The sequence below is a fragment of the Pipistrellus kuhlii genome, unplaced genomic scaffold, assembly GCF_014108245.1.
Source record: "Pipistrellus kuhlii isolate mPipKuh1 unplaced genomic scaffold, mPipKuh1.p scaffold_m20_p_24, whole genome shotgun sequence".
Classification (NCBI taxonomy): domain Eukaryota; kingdom Metazoa; phylum Chordata; class Mammalia; order Chiroptera; family Vespertilionidae; genus Pipistrellus; species Pipistrellus kuhlii.
This window is the reverse complement of record NW_023425523.1, coordinates 10,740,605-10,751,300: the sequence shown is the minus strand read 5'-3', so window position 1 is coordinate 10,751,300 and position 10,696 is coordinate 10,740,605. Positions and strand designations below refer to the sequence as shown.

Here is a 10,696-nt window from a genome sequence, read left to right as displayed (position 1 = left end):
TCGGCGGCGCGCCCCGCAGCGGCGCGGCCAGGCCTCCCGGGCGGCGGGCACGCGCGTCCCGGGCCCGGCGCCCTCCTGCCGGGAGCCCCGGACCGGCTGCAGCCGGCGCGGCCCGGGCCTGGGGGCGGGGCCCGGGCCTGGGGGCGGGGCCTGGCGGGCGGCGGGTGTCGGGTTGCCCCGGTAACGGTGACGTGCCGGCGTGGGCGGGGCCGGCGCGCAGGTTGCATATTTTAGGAAGTGAGGAGGCGGCGCGGGCCGGAGCTGCGGCGGGGTCTGGGGCGCGGAGCAGCGGCGGGAGGTGCAGACACGTGGCAGCAGCAGCGGTAGCAGCCCCGGCGGCGGCGGCATCGGCCCGACCGCCGGCCGTCCTCCCTCCGGCCCGCCCCGCGGCTCCCCGAGCGCCCTCCTCGCCTCGCACCCGGGCGCGCCTGTTCGGCCGGGAGCTGCTCTCTGCTCCCCTCTGATCCTCCTCCAGCGGCAGGACCCGGTGCCGGGCGCCGACCACCGCCACCATGGGGAAGGGGGTGAGTGCGGGGCGGGAGGCGCAGCGGGAGGCGTGGAGGGGGAGACAGGAGGGCGCCCGCCCGCAGGCGGCCGGCGCGGAGCGGCGAGGCGAGGAGGAAGCGGCGCGGGCTGGCGGGCGGCGGGGCTGAAAAGACGACGCACTTGGGAAATGGAGGGCGCGCAGCCCTGGGACGCGGGCGGGCGGGGGAGGGGGGCAGCGCCGCGGGGACGGCGCGCGCGCCCCGGAGAGGGGCTGCGGACCCCCAGCCCGAGGGCGCCGCGGGGCCGGGAGGAGGAGGAGGAGGAGGAGGAGGAGCGGGGCGCACGGGGGCTGCGCCGCCGGGAAGGAGCCGGCCGCCGGCGGCACCCGCGCCCTCCCCGCGCCGCCCTCACCTCGCGCCACTCGCCTTCCTCTTCCCCCGGCCCTGGAGCCCGGCGCTCCTCCCCTTCCCCCGGCGCTGCGCCCGCCCAGCCTCCCTGCCTCCCTCCCAGCCGCCCTGCCCGCCGCGGGGGGCGCCGGGGGCGGCCGGGGTCCGCGCTCCCTGCCTCCCGGGGGGCGCCGGGCCCGCCGGCTCCCCGCGGCGGCGGCGCCCTTCCCCCGCGGACACGCTGCCTTCCTCCGCTGCGGGGCCGCCTGCGGGCCGGTGCCAGCAAGGGTGTGTCTGCGCCGCCCGGAGACGCCTTTAGGTACACTTCTGAGAGCCGCACTGGAGACTTTCCATAAACACAGGATGTGCCCGAAGCACCCACCTTGGGGAGGGGGTGTCAGGGTTTTTTATTATTATTTTTTTGAATATTGAACGTGGAAGGAAGACTGGCTGGCCCAGCAGGGCCTCTGGGTGCAGTAAACCCGAAAAGCGCTGGAGGCCGCTGTCAGGAGGAACCTGCAGAGCCGCTCCCCAGGGAAGGAGGGGGCTCCGGGCGGGGCTGGGGGAGCGGGCGCCTCTGGCACCCACCTGGCTGTCATCGGGGGCAGTGAAAAGGCCGGTCCCCGACCCCGGCGGCGCCACAGTCTGGTGGAGAGTTTATACAAAAGAACCCCCTCCCAAGTATCAATTCATGGGATACAAAATGGCCAGGTCATGACGGTGCCCCCTTCTCGCGGGGCTTGCCCTGCACCAGCGTTTAGCAGGTCTGTGAAGTCCTTGGGGCTCCTGCGCAGTGACGGGGTGGGGGAGGAGGGGGAGGGAGGCTGCACACTGACTCCATGGCTGATGGAGGAGGGAGATGGTACAGCCTGGGTGACCTGGTAGGGAGAAGTGGGAATGCCACCACTTGTATCTTTTAAAAAAGCACAGAACGTGGGGGTCTGGCCCAGGTCAAGTAGGTGAAGGCCAGGAACCTGTTGGTATTCCTCATTGGTATTCCTCACGGCGGGAACGGTTAGTGGCCTGTGTGTGTGTACCACGCCATCCAAACAAGCTCTTGAAAGCTTCAACCTGCTATCTCTTAAGCCATTCAAATTAAAAAAAGAAAAGAAAGAGAGAGAGTCTATTTCCTGAGCCAGATATAACTGATTTGTGAGGGTTAGAGGTCATAGCTATGTACCTGAGGCCTAGGAAGGTGAAATGACTCGCTCAAGGTCAAATGGTTCATTAGTGGCTCAGCAGATGTCCCTCATTCGCAAGCAGCCTGCGGCCTCCCCAGTCTGAACGCTCGCTCCCTTCTCCCCACTGCCGCATATGCAGAGCTCCGCAGTCATTCCTCACCCGAAACGGGAAGGGAAGCATTTGTGATGCCGAGTGGACCAGAGAAGATGTCTGATAGCATCTGTGCCTCTTTCGTAACCACACGTATGCACCGCAGTACGCCTGGGTTGCTGAGGGTTGATCCGGACGCCTTATGGATCTTAATAAAATGCCTAGCGGCTGGCAAACACGAAATTGAATTAAAACTGGCTAACGCAAGATAATCTTATTTTCTGGGCTGCATTGGCTATTTTAGATAGTCTCATCATTCGGCCAGTAAAGGGGTGGGTGTGTGTGGGGGGGTGCTGGTTTTTCTTGGATATAGTTACCCTTGTTGTCCCCAGTGACTGACTGACTGTGATAGTCCAAATGCTCAGAAGGATATTTTATGCTGAAACATTAGGATTTTTCCACACGAGGATTAAAATGTGGGTGGAGTGGTGACTAAAGCCCTGCTGATAATTGGTTAACCAGGAAGCCCAGTGCCGGCAGCTAATTTTTAAGGTCATTGTTAATGTCTTCCCCTCCTCTTCCCACTACCGGTGGGAGCCCAGGTTTTGATGGCATTTCAGGTGCTTTTTATTTCTCCTTAAAAAAAAAAAAAAAAAAAAATCCGGATCCCTAAGCTTTTGCTAGGAACGCGAGAGAACAGCTGAATCATTCCTGGATGAAATAGGATTGTGTCCCTTTTTTTTCAGTGGGTGTTTTTTTTGTTTGTTTGTTTGCTTTGCCATTGACTTGGCTTAAATCTGCAGCTAGGCCTGCCACCCACAACTGGTTAGCCACAAGGTACAAAAAACTGTCTCTTCTCAAGTTTGCAAAAGGTTGTGTGTGGGGGGGGGGCACAACCACCAGGCCCTTCACCATGGCAGCCCTCACTCCGTTGTTTGAATATTAACTCCTTCGCCTGGAGAAGGAACCCTCGCCCAGGAGCCGTGGTTTCCAGGGGTTCAGGTGAAGGTTGCCCAGGGGATACCCATGTCAGCAGAAATCCGGGTCCTCTGGTGGCATTATCAGCTGCCCTTTTGGAGCTGCACTGGAAAGTGTGACTACATCTCCTCCGGCTGCTATAAAGCTAGTACTTTAGACCGAAAACTGCCAGACAGAGCCCTCGACGACATGCACCGGGGCCCTGGGCCTGGCAGGTGCAGCCCTTGGCCGGGAGGGGCAGGAGGGGCAGAAGGGACGGGGGGCAGAGCGAAGGGGGCGGGTTGCGTCACACCCTTTGCCCGTGTGAAGTGTTTGGCCAGCAGGACAGCTCCCTGCTCTGTGTTCTCTCTGTACCCTGTTCCGAGGGTGTATCCTCTTTGGGCAACTTAATGTTTAATTTGTAGTGTTCTCTGCCAGTAAGTTTGTAACACGCCAGTGACTCACCTTCGGGTGGGAGGGCAGAAAGGGGGAGGGGAGGTCTGCATCGTAAATCTGAGAACTTGATTGAGAGGAGGCTAACCCTGACACACACACACACACACACACACCAAAAAAAGGGGGGAGGGTAAAAAAAATCCAGTAAGATGTTTATCCAGATGAGGGCTAAAGCTTAACATGTGCAGACCCCTGCAAGACTTATTCCTCAGTTGCCTTTAAAAACAAAAAGGGGGCTCAGCATTGTAAAGCGCAGAGGGCTTGGTAGGCACCCGTGCTCCGCCCCAGAACCCTTCTGAGGCCTGGTTTTCTGGCGATGGTTAGCCACACACTGACAGGTGAGTGAGGCTCTGTTCCAGGCCGGCTGTGTTTCTCAGCATGTCCCAACGTAAGAAAGAAAGAAAAAGAGGCTTTGACATGGAAAAGTGAGATTAGTAACCTGTTCCTTTTAAAAAAGAAAAAGAGAAGCCAGCTCTGTTCTGCTCAGCTGAGAGCAGGCGAGTGGGGCTGTGGCTGCTGTTGGGGCTTACAACGGGCACTGAGATCAGCTCGTTACAAACTGCGGGTTTTCGTGTCCCTCTTTCAGAACCAGAGGGCGGCTTTTCTTTCACCTGAAACGCCTGTTAAGGAATGACAAGCAGGGGAAGCACCATTGCCTCCGAAGGGGGGAGAGCTCCGTGGAGGTGTCCTCCGACCTGGCTGGCCTCCTGCTGTATAGCACCCTAGTGTTGTCGCCTGCTTTCACTTTAAAGGATTTGACGTTTTTAAACGTCTTTGTAAAAAGGTCTTGAAAAATGAAATGGGCTTTTCAGCCCCCCACCCCCCTCCTAGCCGTGATGAGGGCGAGGGAGAGGGAGGAGAACACGGAGGCAGCGCAGCACCATCGAGCTGCCCAGGGATCCGTGCCAGCCGGCAGGCCCAGGAGAAACATGAGTGTCAGATCAGATGGGCACACAGGAATCAGAGTGGCTGCGTCTGGGCAGCAGAGCACTGGGCACCGTGTGCCCTCGTCCCTGCCAGAGCTGTCCAGGCCTGCATGACGCCGAGGAGGCACGTCATGGGGAGCAGAGAGAATTTTAAAATCCTCTGGCTGCTGTGTTTTATTTTTTTTACTTTTATTTTTTAAACTGTCCTTCCTTTCTATCTACGCTTTTGGAAAAGGAGAGTAACCAGGCTAGGTTTTGGGCTTTCTCACGTTGCCATGAATTGAGTGGATGAGAGGAAATGTGTTCCTTGGCTGGGGCCAGAGAAAGACTGTTCTTTGCATATGACTCACCTCATTAGTTGTGCCGAAATCTGCTGTGAGGAATCCACAAGGCGCTCCTCACGTTTGTGTGACTGGTGTCTTCGGGGAGAGCAGATTCTTTCGGAATAGAGCTGTCCTCCCCTTTACTCCCCCCCACCCCACCCTGCAGTTTTTCTCTGGTTTCGTTTGGATCCCGGGCCAAGAGAATTATGGCCAATAGACCTCATTCCTTAGTTCCTTTGTGACTTGACAGTGAACTGTATCTGCACGTTCATTATCTCCGTGTCTGATTTTATTCGAACCCCCATTTAGTGACAGCTGTCCGATGCTCTCTGTCGGTCGGAAATGTTGGCCCTGGGCCGTGGGCTTTTGTCTTTCGGGGTCCGCTCCTCAGAACCGGAGGCTTCGGGCCTGTGAGTCTTGGCATTGGATGTGTCTGTCCGCTCTGTCATCTCGGTGAGGGCAGGGGGTCATGTTGTGTTTCTCTCTCATCCCCTGGATGCTTGCATGGCGCCATACTTGTTTCATTGTTTCCCTCACATGACATGTCCCCGGGGCCTGGCTGCCTTTTCTCCTCCGGAGCCTGGCAGCTCATGCACTTCCTGCCCCGCCTGCAGGCACCGTGAGGAGTGGTCAGGACGCCTTGGGAGCCATGGATTCAGGCCACCCGGAACCCTGGGGCCAGCTCTCTCTCAAACCCACACTGTTGGGGAGCCCTGGCCCAGGAGCCCCGTGGCTGAGGGAACAGCAGAGGGAAGGGGGGCAGGGGGAGCAGGCAGGAGGTTTGAAGTCCAGGAGCCCAGGTGCTTAAGGTAGAGGCAGAACGCCCCACGGAAAGGAAAGGGTTTGCTTTTTTAAATGGAAAATAAAAATAAAGCACATTTCCGGAAAGGGAATAGATCCGAAGTCTGCTGACACGTGAGCAGTTTTAGGATTCCTTTTGGTCCTGGAGGACGTACACTATGGCAGGCGGGGTGGGCTGGCAGCCGGGTAGGAAATGTATATGCAGGCATCCATGATTTGGGGCTGAGGGAACCCACAGGCCCGGGCCAGGCTGTTTTCTGTGCCCGCTGCTGGCTGGTGGGCTCTGCCCGGGGTTGGAGGTGCTGAACTGGGCCCCTCAGGGCACTGTGGGCCTACGTGGCCTCGATGATGGGCTCCAGCCGTGAGAGGAGGGCTGTGGAGGCAGTGGGGGGTCCGCTCGGAGCGTGTGGGGTAGTGTGGGTCCTCCCCAGTCCTCGGGGACCGGGCTAGAAGGTTCCTTAGACATAAACTAACTGTGGATCTAGTCATTTGGGCGTGAGCACTTCTCACTAAGTTATTTTCTTCCATTGAATTTATTGGGGTGACATTGTTTAATAAAATCATAGGCTTAAGGTGTACAGATCCATAATACATCATCCATATCTTGTATTGTGTTCCCCACCCCAAGTCATGTCTCTTTCCATCACCATGTATCTTCCCCCACACACACCTTTTTCTGTTTTAATTGATGAAATGAAATAAAAAATACTCAGTGAGGTGGTGGTCATTTTTTTTTCTTAAGATTAAAAGGAATTTTCATAGCAAGTGAGGAATAGCAGTAATCTATTGACTAAAACTAAGTTATAATAATCTTTTGTAGCTCTTTGCAGAGTACGTACGCTCACCTAGACAGTTGTGTTGGTATTGATTATCCGATTGATTAATATCGGATCCTAGGAAGAGTGGAGCCCCCAACCACCACCACCACCACTGTCACATAAAGGATGGAGGTACTCACACCACTGCCTCCTGGGGGCCAGCAGGGCCAGAGACCGACCCCCCAGCTTCCCTGCTAAGGTGGAGTTTGCCAGATTGGATTCAGAGGTGCCCATTCCGTGACTGACCCTCCTGGTCAGCTTTTGGGGGGCTGCGTTTGGGGCAGTCACCCTTCCTGCACTCTGGCCCATCCAGAGTATTGGTAGGTTTTGGAAACTGCGGATCCCAGGTCTTTTGTTTCAGATTTGATGGCAGCCTCTTGACTAGTCAGCCTTATCAGGATGCCTTCTCTAGATTCCTTAGGGGTTGCACCAAGTGTTGCTCCCATTTTAGAGGTGAGGAAACTGAGGCTGGCTGTTCAAGACCCTGTAGCTGGCGTAGGCAGAGCTAGAAGGACGTGGGGCTGAATTACAGCCTATCCAAGGGCGCGGACAGCTCAGCTTCCAAGAAGAGCCCTTGAGACTTTCTCAGCTGGCCTTTCGGAAGGCTGACCTCGGAGCTCCCGGCTGCCCCTGGGGGCGCCGTGCTGACAGGTGGGGACAGAGGCCAGGCCTCCGTGATGCATGGCGTTGAGAAAGCCCTAGAGGCCTCGCCCCAGCGGAGGCTGGTAGTGGAAACAGCGTGGAGGCTGGGTGGCAGCTTCAGCTTATGCAGAAGTGACTTCTGTCTGGGACGGAACGGTCTGCTGACCCTCCGCACTGTTTGTGTGTCTCTTTAAAACCCTGGGCTAGTCTTCTGGACCTGTCCCTCCTGTCCCCCACGCACCCCCTTTCAGCTCTTTATTGCCAAAGAGGAGGAAGGAGCCTCTCTTGGGTCTTGGGGTGTCTCCCTCCTTGTAAGGGGTACCTCCCGTTCATGTTTTTGAGTGAGTGGGTTCACCTTGGCTCCTCTGGCCACGAGTCTCCGCTTCCCACCTCCCGGCACCCCTCCCTCCACCCCAGTCGGACGGCAGCCACCTCGGGTGCTGCCTCGGAGGAGAAGATGGGATCCCTGGGACACAGTCATGACACGGTGGAGGCGGTGTCACAGTGGGCAAGCCCCTGCCCTTGTGGTGACCTCCCACTTCCTAAATTAGAACAGAACCAACTTCATTCTCACAAGTGGCCCTCCGGAGAAGGGCGTGACATTGAGCTTCCACGGTGCCCTTCCGGAGCCGGCGGGCCCCGGGGAGAGGGGGGGCCGGGCCCCGGGGCATGGCGGGCGGTGCCCGGTTCCTCAGGAAAACCGGAGCTCCGAGCCTAGCGGAGGGGAAGGCCGCTGTAGTCATCCTTCGGGGAAACCCTGCTCTCCGTCCCCTTGCCGTGACCTTGGTGCTTCCAGAACGCTTCTGACGGAGACAATGAAGTGTTGTCTGACCCGTTTTGAAGCCCTGCTCCCCAGACCCACAGGGTAGCCACGCCAATCCCCACCCCTCCAACACGCACACAGCACAATTGTTTCTGCTCTGTAACTGCAGCGATGGAGACTGATAGGGACTTCAGTCATGTGCTTCCCATCAAGATAAGCCGTTAACCTGTTGTGTTCCTTGTGGGGAAAGAACTGAATTATATACATTGTGTACACCGCCTGGAGGACACAACATTTCCTAACGGGAAAGATTAATGGTGTGAATGCTTCCTGTGTGTCTCACCGCCGTCCTTTAAAACAGCGCCTGGTTCCCAGCAGGACTGATGGGCAGGGGTGGGCTCCCAGGGGATCTCCATTCTCAGCCGCCTTAGCCATGGGCACCTGAGGCTGTGGGCAAGATCTTTATTTTGTTAAAAAAAAATGGGGATAAGACTATGGACCATACCCAAGGCCCAGCTAGCTGCTCCATCCTTCCCTCCCCCCTCTTTTAGGGTGGAAAATATTGGGAAATCTGCAAAGAACCCAAGCCTCCCTGGTGAGGAGAGCGATTTTAACTCCGATTTCCATACGTTTAAATTAAACGTTTTAACGAGGCCCCGCTTGCTTAAGGAGGCCCTGGGAGCCGCAGTGTAAAGATCCATACAAACTGGCCACACGAGGCTCCCAGTGCCCAGCTCAGGGGCTTGAAGATGCCTCTTCAGGGCTGTGTTTTCCCATCAAATCTGGGAGGGTGATGCCACTGCCGGCGGGCGGCTCCTCCTCCGGGAGCCTGTCCTTGGTGTCTGCCTGCCCGGCCGTCCGTCCCTCTGTCTGTCTGTCTGCTCTCTCGGTCAGCACCAGGGGCCATGTGCACGGGGGCTGGGCTGTGTGTCTGCTCCGCAGCCAGCGGAGGGAATGTCAGGAATGCCGGCTATCTTTAGACCTGCTCCCTGCTCCACAGATAAGGCGGAGACGAAAGAGCTGCTCTGTTGGAAGGAGCTGTGGGTCGAGGGGCACCATGGTGCCCGGGGAGGTGACCCGTGGGAACACAGCACATGTCCCCACATGTGGGCAGTGCCCACCGGCTGGGGGCGAGGCTTCTCTGTAGAGGATGAAGGGGGTAGTCCCTTCAAGTGAGTATTGTATTTTTAAAAATATATATTTTATTGGTTTTTTTACAGAGAGGAAGGGGGGGGATAGAGAGTTAGAAACATGGACCAGCAGCCTCCTGCACGCTCCCTACTGGGGATGTGCCCGCAACCAAGATACATGCCCTTGACCGGAATCGAATCTGGGACCCTTCCGTTCACAAGCCGACGCTCTATCCACTGAGCCAAACCGGTTAGGGCTGAGTATTGTATTTACTTGCGACCATACCAGCCATGACTGAAGCATACCTGTACCCCAGCGGTTGTTTTTTTGTTGTTGTTGTTTATTTAATTTTATTTTCAGCGAGATAGAATTTTAATCTGGACTCACGTCCCTCCTCCTTGCCTTAGTAGCTGGGCATGAGCCTCCGCACGTCCGAAATAACCGTACTGACACCAGGGAGCGTCTGATCTCAGAACAACGGGGCCGATCATCTCCTTTCTTTGCCCTTCCGGGTGGCAGGTGGGGGAGGGGCCTGTCTGGAGCAGGGGGCCGGGCAGCTGCAGGTCTGGGCCGTGGAGAGGAACGCGAGCATTGTGCACGGGTGGGCGTGTGCAACGAGCTAAATTTAAACCAGGGAATCGACATTTTTCTCTAGAAATTGTTCCACTTTTCAAGAGGCGTGGGAGGATCCTGTGAGCTCCCTGATGGAGCACATGCTTTCCCCACATCCTGCTCACGTCAAAACAAAACCAGCAACTTTCGTCTGGGGTTCTCTCTCCAGGCTGCGGGGTGGGGTGGGGGCCCCCTGATTTTGCTGTTTCACGTGGTGAGTGTTAAGGACTGAGGTTGACCTGCTCACGGAAAGAGGGGAAGGTCAGCATTCTTAGGTGAGCCCCCCAAATTAGGTATAGTTGATACGTAGTGACTTCTTCGCCAAGCCAGGAATTTAAATAAAACTAGTATCTAGATGTATTCTATCATTGAGTCCCTCCAAAACACTAACTGACTATTGTCGTCTCCACGCTATGGAGGAAAACACAGATGTAAGCGTTTGGGACACCCAGCTTGTGCCCCGCCCCGAAGTGGCTGCAGGGCCCACTGAGGCTGCATGGCCTCCCCGTGGCCCTCACGCCCGGGGCAGGTGGTGCGGCGTGAGCTCCTGTTTCCATGAGGATGGGCCCAGTGACTCGTCACCACGGTGGCTCTCTGAACCCTGCTCCGATCTTCCTAACGAACCATGTCTCCGCCTTCTCTGTAGGTTGGACGTGACAAATATGAGCCTGCGGCCGTCTCGGAGCATGGCAACAAGAAGAAGATAAAGAAGGAGAGGGACATGGATGAGCTGAAGAAAGAAGTGTCTATGGTGAGTGCCCGGGGAAACAAGGCTTTAATGGTCTCTTGAGAGTATGATTCCCCCACCCCCAACACACACACACACACACACACACACACACAGTCAGAGACTTGCTTTATTTTATTTTTTTAAATATATTTTTATTGATTTCAGAGAGGGAGGGACGGAGAGAGAGAGAGAAACAATGATGAGAGAGAATCACCAATCGGCTGCCTCCTGCATACCCCACACTGGAGAATTAAGACCGCCACCCTGGTGTGTGCCCTGACTGGGAATCGAGCCGTGACCTCCCGGTTCATAGGTGGACCTGTTATGAGCCATGTCAGCCAGGCGAGGCTTGCTTTATTTTAAAAGCAACGTGGTCGTTGCACTTGTGCAGAT

At 56.7% G+C, this 10,696-nt stretch overlaps 1 protein-coding gene across 2 annotated transcripts in view; it reads left to right on the top strand.

Annotated features, from left to right (window-relative positions):
- Positions 1-275: 275 nt before the first annotated feature.
- Positions 276-10,696, top strand: part of ATP1A1 (ATPase Na+/K+ transporting subunit alpha 1) — a 28,460-nt gene continuing 18,039 nt past the window's right edge. The window contains exons 1-2 of one of the 2 annotated variants that reach the window (XM_036452576.2): positions 276-524; positions 10,220-10,324. In XM_036452576.2, the coding sequence (XP_036308469.1) occupies positions 513-524; positions 10,220-10,324 (117 nt within the window). In that variant the 5' untranslated portion in view covers positions 276-512. The remainder of the gene's footprint in view (positions 525-10,219; positions 10,325-10,696) is intronic. The other variant, XM_036452575.2, reaches the window with a different exon arrangement.